The sequence below is a fragment of the Jaculus jaculus genome, chromosome 12 (genome assembly GCF_020740685.1).
Source record: "Jaculus jaculus isolate mJacJac1 chromosome 12, mJacJac1.mat.Y.cur, whole genome shotgun sequence".
In the NCBI taxonomy this organism is placed as follows: domain Eukaryota; kingdom Metazoa; phylum Chordata; class Mammalia; order Rodentia; family Dipodidae; genus Jaculus; species Jaculus jaculus.
Genome location: NC_059113.1, coordinates 32,115,770 through 32,133,038, shown reverse-complemented (window position 1 = coordinate 32,133,038; position 17,269 = coordinate 32,115,770). Strand labels below are relative to the sequence as shown.

The 17,269-nt window shown below is 49.0% G+C and overlaps 1 protein-coding gene across 1 annotated transcript in view; it reads left to right on the top strand.

Moving 5' to 3' along the window:
* Usp22 (ubiquitin specific peptidase 22) overlaps window positions 1-16,847 on the top strand; it is a 31,582-nt gene extending 14,735 nt beyond the window's left edge. Inside the window, exons 4-13 of the mRNA XM_004669061.2 lie at window positions 198-299; window positions 1,467-1,636; window positions 4,110-4,257; window positions 4,719-4,824; window positions 5,691-5,849; window positions 8,256-8,382; window positions 10,385-10,476; window positions 12,556-12,618; window positions 13,100-13,249; window positions 13,971-16,847. Coding sequence (XP_004669118.1) covers window positions 198-299; window positions 1,467-1,636; window positions 4,110-4,257; window positions 4,719-4,824; window positions 5,691-5,849; window positions 8,256-8,382; window positions 10,385-10,476; window positions 12,556-12,618; window positions 13,100-13,249; window positions 13,971-14,013 — 1,160 coding nt within the window. The 3' untranslated portion in view covers window positions 14,014-16,847. The remainder of the gene's footprint in view (window positions 1-197; window positions 300-1,466; window positions 1,637-4,109; window positions 4,258-4,718; window positions 4,825-5,690; window positions 5,850-8,255; window positions 8,383-10,384; window positions 10,477-12,555; window positions 12,619-13,099; window positions 13,250-13,970) is intronic.
* Window positions 16,848-17,269: the final 422 nt, after the last annotated feature.

Genomic DNA, 17,269 nt, shown 5'->3' with positions numbered 1-17,269 from the left:
TGTGGGTGGTATTATTCCTCCTTGTTTCGGGAAACATGGCATGTATGTAGACACTCACTGACAGGCTCCTGCTAGTGGGTGTCTTCCTGAAATACGGCCTGACAAGTGCAAGAACCATGTCACCACGGCTTTTGTTTACAGACACATGCCAAGAGAGCTTAGCTAATATCACCTGGGACTGTCCTCTGTCTGCTTAGGTGTTGGAGAGAAGTTTTCAACTTGGGAACCCACCAAGCGGGAGCTGGAGCTACTGAAGCACAACCCAAAGAGACGGAAGATCACCTCCAACTGCACTATAGGTAGGCGGAGAAGGTTTGCGCAGAGCGCTCTGTCTTCCCTCCTGGTTAGGCTCCTTTCCTGGGATGTCAGATGTGGAAGTGGTTTTCCTAGGACAGGGTGCGTCTGCCTGAGCTTGGCCGGTGTGTCATTCTGGGTTTGCTCAGCAGCCAGGTCTGGAGCACCTGCCCTCTGCAGGGGCTACTGTGGGTGTAGCTGCATAGGGACGAGCAGAGGTGGTCCCTTAGTGTGTGTACGTGAAGGCACTCCAGTGTGCTCTGGTCAGGCTGGTCTTCATGGAGAGAGATGGCATGCCAGTGTTTGAGAGCATTCACTAAGGCTTTTAAAAATAGAGGAAATTGGACTGGAGAGATGGTTTAGCGGTTAAGCACTTGCCTATGAAGCCTAAGGACCCCGGTTCGAGGCTCAATTCCCCAGGACCCACGTTAGCCAGATGCACAAGGGGGTGCATGGGTCTGGAATTCGTCTGCAGTGGCTGGAGGCCCTGGCGCGCCCATTCTCTCTCTCTCTCTCTCTCTCTCTGCCTCTTTCTCTGTCTGTTGCTCTCAAATAAATAAATAAATAATTTTAAAAAAATTTAAAAAAAATACAGGAAATGTATTTTAGCTCACATTTAATGTGTTTTGTTTGGTTACGTTCCATTCTGACTTGCTGCTTTCATTAAAAGTACATTTGGTTAATTCTGCCAAAGCATATAATGGGCAAAGTGGAAAGAGGACAGTGGTAGTGACCATGCCTCAATGTAGTTCATACTAAAGTTAGGAAAATGCTACATTCTTTTTTTTCTTCTCTTGCTTCATGAGTGAATGAGCTAGTGAAAGTGATGGGTGGGCTGGAGAAATAGCTCAGTGGTTAAAAGTGCTTGTTTAAGCCGGGCATGGTGGCACACGCCTTTAATCCCTGCACTTGGGAGGCAGAGGTAGGAGGATTGCCATGAGTTCAAGGTCACCCTGAGACTACATAGTGAATTCCAGGTCAGTCTGGACTAGAGTGAGACCCTGCTTCGGAAAAACAACAACAACAAAAAACTTGTTTACAGAGTCTCCCTAGTGCCTGTATAAAGCCAGAAGTATAAAATGTTGCATGCATCTGCAGTCTGTGTGCAGCGGCACTGGCGCCTGGCTGTGGCTCGGTGCCGGTAACTCCACTCTTGATGGCTCTCCACCCAGGTCTGCGTGGGCTCATCAACTTGGGGAACACGTGCTTCATGAACTGCATCGTGCAGGCTCTGACCCACACACCACTTTTGAGGGACTTCTTCCTGTCCGACAGGCACCGCTGTGAGATGCAGAGCCCAAGCTCCTGCTTGGTCTGTGAGATGTCCTCACTCTTTCAGGAGGTGAGTTCAGCCACTTTCCAGGGTAACAGCATTGTGTAGCTGCCTTCTTTCTCTCTTTTAAAAAACAAAATAGGGCTGGAGAAATGGCTTAGCGGTTAAGCATTTGCCTGTGAAGCCTAAGGAACCCGGTTCAAGGCTCAATTCCCCAGGACCCACATTAGCCAGATGCACAAGGAGGCGCACGCTTCTGGAGTTCGTTTGCAGTGGTTGGAGGCCCTGGAGCACCCATATTCTCTCTTTCTCTGCCTTTCTCTCTGTGTCTGTCATTCTCAAATAAATAAATAAATGATGACCAAAAAAAAATTTTTTTTAGATAGGGCTTAGTGGTTAAGGTGTTTGCCTTAACCCAGGTTTGATTCCCCAGGACCCATGTTAGCAAGATGCACAAGGGGGTGCATGCGTCTGGAATTCATCTGCACTGGCTGCATGCCCTGGTGTGCCCATTCTCTCTTTCTCCCCGTTTCTCTGTGAAGTAAATAAAAATGTAAAAAAAAATAAATAAATAACACAATAATGCCAGGTGTGGTGGCCCATGCCTTTAATCCCAGCACTCAGGAGACAGGTAGGAGGATCACCTAGAGTTCAAGGCCACCCTGGGACTGCATAGTGAGTTCCAGGTCGGCACTGAAATGACACCATTTCCCAAGCTCAGAAGTGGGTCTGGTACCTGACACAGGTTGCTAAGCAGACCCAAGCATACGTACTTCCTACGTGCTGCACAGAAGCTAGCAAAAGGGCCTGTCAGTCACCTTTGACCAGATCATGGCCAGGTCTGTTTGCTCACATGCTGTCAGGACTGCTTTGGGTCACACACAGCTCATGGTTGAGCAGGTAGACTGTGTGGTCTACATAACTGAGACAACTCACCACCCGACCCTTTCCAGAGCAAGCTTTTTAAATTTTTTTTTAATTAATTATTTATTTATTTGAGAGCAACAGACACAGAGAGAAAGACAGAGGGAGAGAGAGAATGGGCACGCCAGGGCTTCCAGCCTCTGCAAACCAACTCCAGACGTGTGCACCCCCTTGTGCATCTGGCTAATGTGGAACCTGCGGAACCGAGCCTCGAACCAGGGTCCTTAGGCTTCACAGGCAAGCGCTTAACCGCTAAGCCATCTCTCCAGCCCCAGAGCAAGTTTTTTAACTCCTGTCCTGGCCTGACCATTGCTAACATTGGTAGTGTGGTGGTGACAGGTAGTAAGCAGACTCTGAAATTGTCAGGTTTCTAGAGGAGGAAGGAAGGACGCTGAGGCAAGTGGTGGAGGTTCACTGCAGTGCAGGTCAGTGCTGCCTTTCTGTTGCCAAGGAGTGCTTGTTAAATGGAGGCCGGTGAGCTTAGCTGCCGCCCAGTTCAAAGACATTGGGAGGGATTTTAGTTTTTAGGCTTGATAAAACCATAGCCCATGGACATGCACAGGGTTTTGTGTGAAGGATGTGTTGTTGCTCTCCAGCATCTCTCCATTTGGCTAATTCTGTAATTCTCTCCAGTGTCTTTAGGTTTCCAGTAGACATTCTAACAAGAGTCTACTTACTTACAAGTACTTCACAGTTTTGGCGCTCTTGTAATCCACTTTTCCTCAGTTTCTGGTTGTTTGTTGCTGTCTTTGTAAACAGCTGGCAGTGGCCCTCAAGTGAATAAGTCTCATGAATATGTGAGCCCTTTTGGAACCTAAAGAGCAAAGCTACCTGATACTTTTGTGGTGCTGGGGGTCAAACCCAGAGTGCGAGCCTGCTCAGGTGCAGCGCCGCGAGCTCCATCACCAGTCTACGTGTCAGTGGCGGCATACTGGTGACCATGCCATTTTGTTTCCTTGGTTATTTTTAGGATTTGTACTTCAGACTTGGGAATTTGTTAAGAAAGGTACGTTGTGCATCTTTCAAAGAAAATTAGTGCTGAGAAGATAATGCCAGAGCTGCTCATGTCAGCCAATCTTGAGTGTTCATGCTTCTGTGGCCAGAGCTCCTGATTCTTAGCTGGCCCAGTGTGGAGGTGTGCCTCTAGGTCTGGTATTTCAGCAGTACCGATCCTTGCGTAGACCTGGTCTCCCTGAGTCAGCTGCAAGGCCTAGAGCCAGCTGCAGCTTGCCCTGGGTAGCCTGCATGGTGGAGTTTCACATGCTCCCAGAAAAATGCAGTTTTACTTCTCCACCAGGCCCCGGTGTGGACATGTGTTAAACACTGGCCCGAGGGCCATGGCTGATGCTTTACTAGGTGAACATTGTGTAGGTTGAGTCCCTTGAACTTGTTGATCTCCTGTTAACAAGGCATAGTTCACTGTGTGTGCTTACCAGGAGAATGAAAGTCGGGCATGGGATGAAGTTCAGTGACTGCACATAAAAATGCAGCTGGTAAAAAGGCAAAAACGTGAATCGGTTTGGTCAAAAGAGCCATTACTCACTCTAGGGAGCTGTGAAGTTTTTACTGTATGCGCTCAAGGCCAGCAGACTATTTGTCCCTGTCCTTCTCTGAGCAGTTTTACTCGGGCCATCGGTCTCCACACATCCCCTACAAGCTGCTGCACCTGGTGTGGACTCATGCACGGCATCTGGCAGGGTACGAGCAGCAGGATGCCCACGAGTTCCTCATCGCAGCCCTGGATGTCCTCCACCGTCACTGCAAAGGTGAGTGCCCCTCTACCTGGACAGGTGGATGGTTTCCTCAGCAAGGAAGTAGGCTGGGGCTTGGGTGCAGGCCCATCCCACAGTGGGGGAAGGACATGATTACCTCCAGGAAGCTCTTCACATTTTTGCTTATTTATTATAATTGATTGAAGGCTTGGTTGATTCTGAATTTTTTTTTTGAAACCCAATCTCTGTACAGCTCAGGCTGGCCTGCAACTCTGACTCTCCTGTCTCAGCCTCCCAAGTACTAGAATTGCATATGCGTGCCTCCATACCTAGCTTGCTTTCAAGAGGAGAAATAATGACGAGCCCCGTGCTTAGTCTCTTGTTGACATACATGTTTTCACCTCCCTCAAAGTCTATCAGAACTCCTGGCTTCCTCCTGCCTCTGCATGTGGGTCTGCTGTCTACTGTCTTGGTGGCACGTTAATGGTATTTACAGAGCCATGCTCTGTCCCCAGGAGACGACAACGGAAAGAAGGCCAACAACCCTAACCACTGTAATTGCATCATCGACCAGATCTTCACAGGCGGGCTCCAGTCTGATGTCACATGCCAAGTCTGCCAGTAAGTGTGCCTGCCAGCTAGATGTCGCTAGCAATGGGAGAGCCTTCCTGGGCCAAGCCAACATCACGGTGCACCTCCTGGTTGCAGAGCTGGGTGCCGTGGTGTTTGATGGTAGACCCCTGAGTACCTCCTTGGCCAAGGATCACTGGGTTATGTGGGGCTCACCATAGAGCAGCTGCACCAGCCACCGCATGAGTAGCTTTATTTAAACAGCCATCTCTTGTCATTTGTTGAGATAAAGGCACTAGAGGAATTAGATTGCCTGAGCACTCTTGGAGAAGGGCTGGAGCCTGGAGTCCCTGAGTGGACTCGTGGTTGCTCTTGTCGCACACGGGGTCTTCTCGGCAGCTTCCCCCGGCCCCTCTGTGCTTGGCACCTCAGCGCAGGCACCGAACTAACCAGCCCACAGGTGGGAGACCTTTGGCTTCCATGCTGCAAAGTGAGTTAGTTTTAACTATTTTACGAATTCCTTCCCCAGTTGCTGACATTGAAGTCTCCAGTTCTTTGCAGGGTGGCTGCTGCTTTGTTCTTTAACGTTCTGAGCCGGAGAGGATCCTTAGTACCTGCTGGGGGAGTCCCTCCACTCACCCCAGCCTGTGGCACGGTGTGACTCCTTACTCACCGCCCTGCGCTGTGCTGACCCCCCTTCTCCTTATCCCTGCCGCGCTGGTGACTCCTCGCACTTCCACAGCTAGTCAGGGTACCGCAGCCCGCACTTCTCCTTCTGTCTCCTGCCCCCACTGTCGCTACTCTTCATGCGTCCCCGTGTGCTGCCGAGCAGCGAGGTGCTTGGTGGCCTCACAGAAGTTGTCTCAAACAGGCCACGGCAGATACCAGTCCTCATGTGTGTGTATGTTTTCTTGCAGTGGAGTCTCTACCACCATAGATCCCTTCTGGGATATCAGTTTAGATCTACCCGGCTCTTCCACCCCATTCTGGCCCCTGAGCCCAGGGAGTGAGGGCAGCGTGGTGAACGGGGAGAGCCATGCATCAGGCACCACAACACTCACGGATTGCCTGCGGAGGTGAGGCACTGGCTCTGCAGTCTTGGTAGGGGAACCCACATCCTCTCTTCCTCACAGGAAGGCTGCTAAGAAGTAGCAGTCAGCGATAAACCCCGGATTCAGGGCCACGTCTGGGTGGTATTTTCTTTTTGCTATTACTTATTTATTTATTTATATTTCAGATGGGGGAAAAGAAAGAATTTATTTGAAAGCACAGAGAGAAAGAAAGGGAGAGAAACAGAGAGAATGGGTGCACCAAGGCCTCTTGCTGCCGCAAACAAACTCCAGATATATGCAGTACTTTGCACATCTGGCCTTATGTGGGTACTGAGGAATTGAACCCAAGCCATCAGGCTTTGCAAGCAAGTGCCTTAATCGCTGAGCCATCTCCACAGCCCACTGACCAACATTTCTAACCACCAGCTTTACATGGTATTATGTCTGTGTCACAGCCATTAAACCACCTAAACCCACCCATCCTGTAGTTGAGCTAGAATGTGAACTCAGGCAGCCCCGGTCCGCATGGCTGACCTGTTGCATGTGTGATTAAAACGTGTGGTGTTCTGTACTTAGTCATTTCTTAAAATTTGCCCTTTACTGTCTCATCAATGTAGATTTTGCCTGCATTGCTCCAGGGCTGCTGCAGAAGAGTCCCTTCTGAGTGACAGTCCACAGACGAGCACTAGGGATGTGTGTCTTACTGCAGTCAGTAGGACCCGAATGTTTAACATTTTAAAATACGTCAGTTTTGTTGTGCTGATAGGTATAGACACTTAAGTGGGGCATCAGATTTTTGTTTGAAGAAACAAGCAAAGGAATTACCAAAACTATTTTCAAGAATCTTCACAGTTAAACTTAGATTAAACTTTGCCAACAAAATAGGCCATGAGGTAGGACTCACCCTTCACAAACAAAGCTATACCAGCAGCTATGGGTATTTAGGGACGTAGGGAGCTGTGGTAGCCTCCAAAGGCTGTGAGGACAAGTGAGCCCCATCCAGCTCCAGCTCATATCAAAAGCAGGCCTAGTGACGTGTGCCTGTAATCACAGCATGCGGGAGGCTAAAGCAGGGAGATACTAAGTTTGAAGCCAGCCTGAGCAAAACAGCAAGACCCTATTGCAAAATAAAAAAGGCTAAAGGATTACCTCAGTGGTAGAGGGTATGCCTAGCATGCACAAGGCCCAGGCTTAACCGTTAGTATTAGGGGTGAAGAAAAGAAAATAAAAACACAGGGTCCTATTCCTGTTCAGATGAGACCAAGTACAACTCAGCGTGAGGCAGGGCAGGTGATCCCATGTGAGAGCATGCTGTCCTGCCCCAGGTGAGGTGACAGCATTTTCAAAGGGTAAGCAAGGTCTCTCCATATCCAGTTGTGAAAAAGCTTGATGTTTTACAGTTTAGAATTTGGCACACCCTGTGCTGATGCATCTGTGTGGGTTTGTCTTCCACACCTGAGCCAGCATTGCTTACTGACTCAGAAATAGTTTGTCACATAATTTTTTCTTGGTACTAGAAAATCACTCACATGCCTCAGTCTTTAAGAAGTAACCTTTTTGCACTAAAATCATTATAGATTCCATGTAGTTGTCAAGTAATATGGAGGGCTGGGGATATGGCACAGGAGTAAGAGGCACCTGCTTGTGCAGTAACATGGTGATCCCAGTACCTTCACCAGGCCCCCAGTGGTGATTCTGCAGCACCGAGGGCCAAGTCCCAGCAGGATACCGAGGCTGGTGCTGGCAGGAAGCAGCATCTCCATCCACCCCCGCCGCCCTCCACCCTGATTAGCCCTCACCCATCAACCAAGTCCTGGTTTCCTTGTTGACTTCCCATCTCAGAGGTTTTGTGAACACAATACCACAGCGTGTCACCCACGGGATGGGCTCTCTTTCCCACTAGTCTTAAAATTTTATACTGTCCCAGAGAAGTGTGTGTCGGTAGAACATTCTTTCCATTGCTGACTGGTGCCCTGTGGATGGATGATACAGTTTGGTCACTGCAGCTCCTGTGGACTGCTGCTGCCACCATTTATATGTGGCTTTTGTGTGACTGTAGGCTTTCATTATTAGAGAGAGAGAGGGAAAGAGAATGGGTGCTCCAGGGCCTCCAGTCGCTGCAGACGAACTCCAGACACATCCGCCCCCTTGTACATCTGGCTTATGTGGGTCCTGGGGAATCAAACTGAGCTCCTTTGGCTTTGCAGGCAAACACCTTAACCGCTAAGTCATCTCTCCAGCCGTAAACAAAAGTATTTAAGATAAAATAATTTTAAAAGAAGGAAAAGATAGATTATTTCTCTTTATTTGATTGTGAGGTTATAAGCCTCCATAACTGTTGGCGTGTACTTTAAAGTAGTAAAATATCCCTTTCTTTTCAACCCCTATCCTTTACTTTTCCTAAAACCATGTTTTTTAAATGCTTTGTAGATTTACCAGACCAGAGCACTTAGGAAGTAGTGCCAAGATCAAGTGTAGCGGTTGTCATAGCTACCAAGAGTCCACGAAGCAGCTCACCATGAAGAAACTGCCCATTGTGGCCTGTTTCCATCTCAAAGTGAGTCCCAGCTTGTGACTTGTAGCACAGCCTTACAGCCTTGTACCTGCTGGATGGGGGCCAAGCACCTCCCTGTGCCCCAGTCCCAAAGAAATAAGGGTAAAACTATCTCCTGTGTTTTCCTCTTTGTTGCTGAGATATGCTGATGACAAAAAGTGAGCCCAATGAAGAGAGGAAATGAGCTGCTAGAATTAAGTCCTAGAATTAGGGCTACATTTGCTGCTTTTCCTTCCCAAATTCTTTCATCCCTTCTCTACATTTTCTGTTTTACTTTTTTTTTTTTTTAAATTAAGAGAGAAAGAGAGTGAGAATGGGCATGCCAGTGCCTCCAGCCACTGCAAATGAACTCCAGACACGTGCCACCTTGTGCATCTGGCTTACGTGGGTCCTGGGGAAATGAACCTGGGTCCTTTGGCTTTGCAGGCAAACATCTTAACTGCTAAGTCATCTCTCCAGTCCTACTTTTTAAAACAACTTTTATTTATTTATTTATTTGACAGAGAAAGAGGGAGAGAGAATGGGCGTGCCAGGGCCTCTAGCCACTGCAAACTAACTCCAGACGCATGCACCCTTTTGTGCATCTGGCTAATGTGGATCCTGGGGAATCAAACCTGGGTCCTTTGGTTTTGCAGGAAAATGCCTTAACTGCTAAGCCATTCCTCCAGCCCTACTTTTTTTTTTTTTTTTTTTTTTTTAGTAGTAAGGAGAATTATTTATTTTATTTTTTGTATTTGAGAGAGAGGCAGATAGAATGGGCATAAACCAGGGCCTCCAGCCTGGACCAGAGTGAGACCCTACCTTGAAAAACCAAAAAAAAAAAAAAAAAACCCAGGGCCTCTAGCCACTGCAAACAAACTCCAGAGACATGTTCCACTTTGTGCATCTAGTTTATGTGGGCACTGGGTAATCGAACCTAGATCCTTAGGCTTTGTAGGCAAGTCACTAAGCCATCTCTCCAGTCCCTATTTTCCTTTAAAACAATGGCCCTGGGCTGGGGTTGTAAGTCAGTGGTAAATGCTTGCCTCACTGTCACACAGGCCTGAAATCCTTCCCTATAACTGCACTGTGACCCAGTCCAAGCAGGCTGACAGGCTTTTTCTGGGCAGAGTCAGGTAGTGAATATTTGAGATATTAGGGGGCACATATGATCTCTGTTGTCTTTTTTTGTTTGTTTGTTTTGCTTTTTCAAGATAGGGTCTCATTGTAGCTCAGGCTGACCTGGAATTCACTCTGTAGTCTCAGGGTGGCCTCAAGCTCAAGGGAGTGCTGGGATTAAAAGTGTGTGCCATCATGCCTGGCTCTGTTGTCTATTTTTTTAATTAATTTTAAAATATACTTTATTATTTATTTGAGAGAGACAGAGAAAGAGGGGGAGAGAGAGAGAATGGGCATGCCAGGGCCTCCAGCCACTGCAGAGGAACTCCAGATGCGTGCGCCCCCTTGTGCATCTGGCTAATGTGGGTCCTGGGGAGCCAAGGCTCCAACCAGGGTCCTTAGGCCTGACAGGCAAGCGCTTAAGTCCTAAGCCATCTCTCCAGCCCTTGTCTATTTTTTTATTGTTTCATTTTAATGTCTTTTTAAAAATGTAAAAGATTAAAAAAAAAAGATAATTCTGGATATGGTGGCACATGATTTTAATCCCAGTGCTGTGGAGGCAGAGATAGGATCATTATGAGTTTGAGACTACATAGTGAAATCCAGGTCAGCCTGGGCTAGAGTTGGACCCTACCTCAAAAACCTAAAAAAAAAAAAAAAAAAAAAAAAACCAAATAAAAAGACTGAATTGGTCATGGAACACACGTGTAATCTCAGCACTGAAGAGACCAACACTGGAAAAGCCTTGCTAGCCTGGCTATGTGTAGTGAGGCCCTGTCTCCAAAGAACCAGGAAGTCAATAAAAGAAGCTCTGAGAGAAGGACCCTTGTTGGGAGCCTTTTCCAGCTGCTGAGCCTGATGGTTGAGTCTGTGCTTCTGACTTTTGCTTCTCTCCCTCCGTCTGCAGCGCTTTGAGCACTCTGCCAAGCTGAGGCGGAAGATCACCACGTATGTGTCCTTTCCACTGGAATTGGACATGACCCCTTTCATGGCCTCCAGGTGAGAAGGGTTGGGTTCCCCTGAGTCCTCGGTGGGAGGTAGGACTTCTCAGGGGTAGTCATCTGCCCTGCTCTGGGTTTCTAGGACGAGGTCATCGCCACAGTCTATGTAGACCTCACCTTTCAGCCAGTTATTTATCCTGATCTTACTTGAGACATATTTTGAGTTCTTTTCCTCGATACTGTGATTCATCACCTGTCTTTTTATTAACTCTCAAACTCAGAAACTTGTCAAGGTGAGGACATATAGCCAGACTAAGCAAGATTTTTGGATGATAGGAACAGATTTTAAAATACAGATAAACATGGCAGCTGTGGATTCTATTTTCCTTGTTTTAAAACTTACAGATAGGGCTGGAGAGATGGCTTAGCAGTTAAGGCGCTTGCCTGTGAAGCCTAAAGACCTATGTTCTACTCTCCAGATCTCACGTTAGCCAGATGCACAAAGGTGAGGCAGGTGCAAGGCTGCACATGCCCACTAGTTGGCACAAGCGTCTAGAGTTCGATTGCAGTGGCTAGGGCCCTGGTATGCCAATTCTCCTTCCTTCCTTCCATCTCTCCCTCCCTCTCTCTCTCAAATTAAAAAAAAAAAACAAAACAGATCACACAAATTTTAACCCTTTGAAAAAACCTGTGGCTGGCATCTGTAATTTATTTTATTTTATTTTTTATTTATTTATTTATTTTTCTGAGGTATGGTTGCACTGTGGTCCAGGCTGACCTGGAATTAACTATGTAGTCTCAGGGTAGCCTCGAGCTTTCAGCGATCCTCCTACCTCTGCCTCCCAAGTGCTGGGATTAAAGGCATGCCTCACCACGCCCAGCTGTAATTTATTTTTTCACAGTTATAAAAACCAGAAATGTGAACTCAGGGTACATAAACTGACCCATTAGGAAGGACCCAGGCAGGCTTCTCCTCACTATGCAACTCCTGAAGGTTCTTGGTCCTTTTCTGGCTGTGTCATTGCCTGACTTACCCAGAGGCCTTCCTGACTCTGTATCCTAATCTATGCCCTTGCTTAAGATATTAGTGGTTTGGGATAGGGTCATCTAGATAATTCAGGAAGACATTGTCTCAGTACCTTCACTTAATTACATGTACAAAGGTCCTTTCTGTAAAGAAGGTCCCAGTTGTAGTTCTGAGGCCACAATTTACCCACTGTACAGTCTCAAACAGGTTGCATGTTGTTAGTTACTGGTGTCCTTCCTTGTGGTGGCTCTCTGGTTCCCAGGCCACTGTCCAAAGTAAACAGTACTGTCAGAATTAGCTCCATGTTGTCAACCCAACCCGGAAAATGAAGTGTTCATGTGCTCGGGGAGGAGATGACTCTGATACAGGGTCTCAAAGGTCTTAATGGTGACGGGCTACAGAGTGGTGGCCCACACCTCTGAGGAAGTAGAACAGGGTTAGCTTACACATTGCCCTTTGGAAGGAGGAGTACTTTCACCATTTAGCACATTACAAATAAAACTCTTCACAGCTGGATGTGGTGACACACATCTTTAATCTCAGGACTTGGGAGGCAGAGGTAGGAGGATTGCTGTGAGTTCAAGGCCAGCCTGAGACTACATAGTGAATTTCAGGTCAGACTGGACTAGAGCAAGACCCTACCTCAAAAACAATAAATAAATAAATTAATTAATTAAATAAATTAATTAATTAAATAAATAAAATAAAATCTGCTAGGCATGGTGGTGCACCCCTTTAATCCCAGCACCCGGGAGGCAGAGGTAGGTGGATCGCCGTGAGTTCAAGGCCATAGTGAATTCCAGGTTAGCCTGGACTAGAGTGAGACCCTACCTTGGTGGGGGGGGGGCTTCACATAGCCAGATCACAAGCTCCTGGGAAGGCCAGTGGCTCAGGCCCCTGCTCAACAGTGGGCACCGAAAGGCTCCAACCACTGCATTTGTGGGTCATTTCCTTCCCAGCTCAAGCCCTCATTTCCTCACTGCCACATGAGGGTAGTTTCTACCTGGGAGAGCTAGGTGGTGAGTACCGTGCACCTGCCCATGGGATCTGCCTCAGTTGTCATCAGAGCCTCGTGCCTCATGTGACAAGTTTTCATGCTTTTCCTTACAGCAAAGAGAGCAGGATGAATGGGCAGTACCAGCAACCCACGGACAGTCTCAACAACGATAACAAGTATGTGGGGCTTCAAGCCCAGGAGGGGTGGTGAGTGGACTTTCTAGATGCCACCCATGGGAGGAGTCCCCGGGGAGCAACATGCAGAAGTCTCATTTCTCATAGCATCATGCTTCCCACCCTCTCCCACTCTTTCCTCTGAATGAATACGGGCTTTCTTCTCCTGGGGCCCCACGCTAGAGACCTCCAGTGTGATGAAGGTCTGCCTAGACATTTGGCCTGTCACCAGCCTGACAAGCCTGTTTCTTCTGGTGCCATTCCTTATCATAGGTAGATGGCATGAGCAGAGGAAGTTAGTCACTACTGTTGACCGCCCCCCCCCCCCAACCTTTGCTAAGCTGGGCAGGACAGACCTGACTTCTGCTAGGAAGCCAGCGAACTATGCTTGAGTGCAGGGCATTAGGCCAAGTCATCTGCCACCTGTTCCCGAATGGGTGACTTCAAACCCAGTATCAGTCAGTGGCTCTCTCCTCTGCACCAGGTACTCCTTGTTTGCTGTTGTTAACCATCAGGGGACCTTGGAGAGTGGCCACTACACCAGCTTCATCCGACAGCACAAAGACCAGTGGTTCAAATGTGACGATGCCATCATCACCAAGGCCAGCATCAAGGATGTGCTGGACAGTGAAGGGTGTGTCAGGGCATGGGGTTGGAGGAACCTGATGCGGGTGGCTCCGCCCCTCTCATGTCTGTCCTGGGCCATAGGCTAAGCTGTCTTTTCCGCTCTGGGGGTTCACCTTTATTCAGCTCACCTTCACTTACTGGAGGGACAGATCTACCTGTAGGTCATGTTGGCTGGGGCTGAGTGGGGTGAGGGGAGGAGACTATCACTGACCAGAGTCTTTGGGTCTCCTTTAGCTAAAAGATCAGTGTATCCAGCATTTGCCCTGACCATGCCATGCAAGGGCACAGTGGTTCTCTATCAGCCTCTTTGTTCCTTGTGGCACAGAAACTTACCTGCCCTGCAGGGACCTAGGAGCTGTTGTCATTCATCCTGAGCCTCCTAAGGATTCCCAGCCCCAGGGTGCTTGAGGGTGGATGGAAGGCCTGGGAAAGGTGTCACAGGATTATGTTACTGGGCAGCCTGGTGGGTGCTGAGGGAGACATGGGCCTTGCATGAGGGCAGTGCCAACATAAATAGCAGAGGCAGTGGTAGAGGGCTACAGGAAGCCATTGAGGCCACAGTGATTCCCTGGTAGGCAGAGTGGTTGGGCTGGTAACGGGCGTGGGAGCAGTGTCTCTCCTTGGGGATTAGATGCCACAGCATCCATGGAGAAGTCAGACGTGCAGAGGACTCATGCACCATTCTCGCCTGGCATGGGACTAAGGTCACCTTCCCTCTGCCTCCTCAGGTACCTGCTGTTCTACCACAAACAGTTCCTGGAATATGAGTAGTCTCCTTCACAGCTGATCAAAAAAAAGAGTGCAACAAGTTGGCAACCCCCCCGACATGATCCCTGGCCTCCCCACATCAGAACACCATGGCACCCCTTCTGTGCAAGTGTGCCACACATGTGGCCCCTTCTGCACCTGGACGGTGTGGTGTCATGAGTGGGCATGAACAGAGTGTGCCCCTGGTGGAAAGGAGTTGAGCCCTCTCACCAGGGTCTGTGTCCTTCCAGCCTCATGGGAAGCTGGAGTAGCACACAGCAGCCTCCGCCTGGTGCTTCGTCTGGTCGTTGCGCATATGCAGCTTAGAAAGCTGCGTGTCGGACTGAAAGTGACGGTCCATTAAAGCTGTAGAGTAGACGGGGTAATCCCAGGACAGAGTGCTTGCAGCACACCATCTCGGGCTGGGCCATTAAGGGCAGGGAATTTGGACCAGCCTGCTCTTTTGTAGTTATAAAGCAGTTCCAGAGGCCAGACTGAGATCACTTGCAGGCCCCAAGCACCTCTGTCCTGCCGATAACTCCTCATCACCTGCATGTGGAAGCGCCAGCCCAGAGCTCTCTGGTCTTTAGAAATGGGCGCTTTTCTTATCCTTGTCCCCTTTCTCTCTTTTCCAACAATGGTGAATTCCATAACTGGTAGTAATAAAGTGAATATGGAAGTCTAGATGTCCCTCCTCCCGAGAGCAACTTGCTTTTTGATCAGTGCTCTTCCCTTGTCCCTCCCTTGCTCTCGGTCTGGCCATCTTCCCCATGAGCTTACCAGCTAACCAGGTGGTGGACAGGAGCTAGACCGCCTTTTGACAGGGTCTCTGCTCAGCTTGTCTTGCAGTGAGTGGAGTGCGCATCAGTGGTTCCATTGACCACTTCTTCCTGCTCTGCGTACTGTTCTTTAGTCCTGCTTGGTGGCCAGCATATGGGATTTGAAGCCAAATGGCCCAGTGGGGACTGCATTGCTTCTTGTTTCCTGCTTGCTTCTAGTCTACATTTGATGTGGTTTTAGTTGCAGCCAGAATAAAAAGACTTCATGATTGACCTTGTCGGCAGAATTGGTCCAGGAAGCTTCTTGTAAGATATCTTGCATGTATCTGTCTATTTAAACCAAAACTGAGTTGTTTGTCCATTTCTGAGAACTTACAGCCTAGGGACTTGGGGTTGGGGTGTTGTTTCCTTGTCTTGTGAACCACCACCTCCAGAGCGGCACTTGCCCTGGTAGCCCATCCAGGCTGCGGGCTCCTCATTTGGGAAGTTGGAGGACCAGCAAATGTCTCCTGCATCGGGCTTGGGGCTGTCAGTCGTTGTCACGGGCTCCGTGTGAACAGTGACTCTGGCTGTGTTTCAGTAGTTCTTTGAGTTCCTTATCAAGTACAAGGAAGTTGTTTTGAGCTATGTGAAAGTGAAAAGACTTTTCCTCACTGGCAGGCCTTGCAAAAGCAGGCCACATCCCAGTCTGGCTTGCTCACTAGCTGCGCTGCAGTGGGGTGGTCATGGTAGGAGTTTAAGTGTAAAGATCACCAGAACACAGGGACAGCAGCCATGTTGCAGAGTGGTCAGAATGGCAAAGCCTCGTGAGTGCATTTTGTATGCATTTGCCCAGTTCATGCTCTGTTGTATTTCTGCATTTAAAGAGCAAAGTTGAAGCATGTTTTAGAATAAACATTATCAGAGAATTATGTGTGGGCCCAGATTTTCAAGTATTTCCTCATGTGACCAAATCTGTGTTTGGGACTGTGCTGTGAAGATGCCCTTTTCTGGAAAAAGCGTCCTTTTATTTGTGAATAAATCCACAGGGAAGACTTCAGTGTATTGGCCTGCAAGAGGCAGTGCAAGAAGCCCTTCCCGAAGGTCTGCGTACTGGGCACTCTGGCCCCACGGAGTGTCCAGGTGCAGGGCAAGAAGCAGGCGTGCAGGCCAGGCCTGCTCCCGCCACCCGCATCTCTGCTTGCATTCGGGTCACTGCTGCCCTGGGAGGGTTAGAGCTGGCAAGAAGGATAGCCGTGAGGAGGTTGTAGGGTTTTTGTTTGTTTGTTTGTTTCCAGCATGACTAAACTTCTGTACCCAAGCACATTCCCACCCTTCCATGGTGGCTTCAGCTTTTGAAGCACTTTGCTAGGACCGCAATGGGGATGTCACAGCTTCATGGCTGCCACACTTCCACTGGGCCCTTGGCATGTGTGAATGGCTTTGGATGGTGGGCTCGGAAAGCTCCTTTGGCTCCCCGTTGGGTATTACGTCAGGAAAGTTTTCCTGTCTCCTGAGGACCAGCAGGTGAAGGTGCTCAGATGGTCAAGGAGCCCATCTCACCATGGAGGGCACACTACCCCTCCTGCAGGGACCAGACCTGTTCCCAGGTGCCACTCTTGGGCCAACTTCACAGAAGAGCAAGTGGACTGGCCTTCTTCAGCTGTCTACGTGTGAAGTTCAGGAGGCCGGACGGGGCCTGAGATGCCCTCCTCCACCCCAGGGCCTCAGGCTGGGCAGCAGCTGGGGCCATCCTGCCCGCACAAGGACACCCCTGCGCCCCTGGGCTCCCTCACAGCAGCAGTGCCCAGCACCATGTGAACCTGAGTGCTTGTGCGTTTTTGGCTTGTGTGTATGCCCTTTCTTGTGTAAAAGCACTGTTCTTTTGACAGTTCAAGTGATTTGTTTCAATATTACAACTTTGAAATCGAAAATTGTAAGAGAAAAACTCCTGATTGTGCTGTGGTTGGAGATTTTATTACCAAGATGTTTATGCCACCTTTTTTCCCCCTCAATCATTAGAGGGACTACTTGATTCTCCTCCCTGATGGCTTTAGTCTTTCTTTACTATATCGTAATAAAGCTGCATTTTATTCTGAACCTCAGTGTCCTGTGTGACTAACGCCGGCAGCCAAAGGGAGAGCAGTGACGCTCCTCTGAGCAGGCTGGCCAGGCCTGGGCTCCGTGGGGGGGAGGTGCCCCTGCACTCCCATCCACTCCTCTGCAGTGGCCCCTGCTGTTTAGCCTGCTTGTTTCCTTCTGTGGCCAGCAAGGTGAGATGAGCAAGCCTTCAGACTTACCTGAGGTCTGTGAGTGTGGGAACCCGTGCCCCAGGGCAGCTGGATAGCGTGGTGGTGGTGTGGGAGCATGCGTTGGTAGCAGGCCCCTGCACGCAAATCCACAGCGATGTGATCAGGTTGGGGGATGATAGGATGGACTCTGATCCCGCCACATACACCTTCCTGGCCTCAGTTGGTCAGTGTGCCAGACCCCTTGTCTCTAAATCCAGTGAGCTCTCTCTC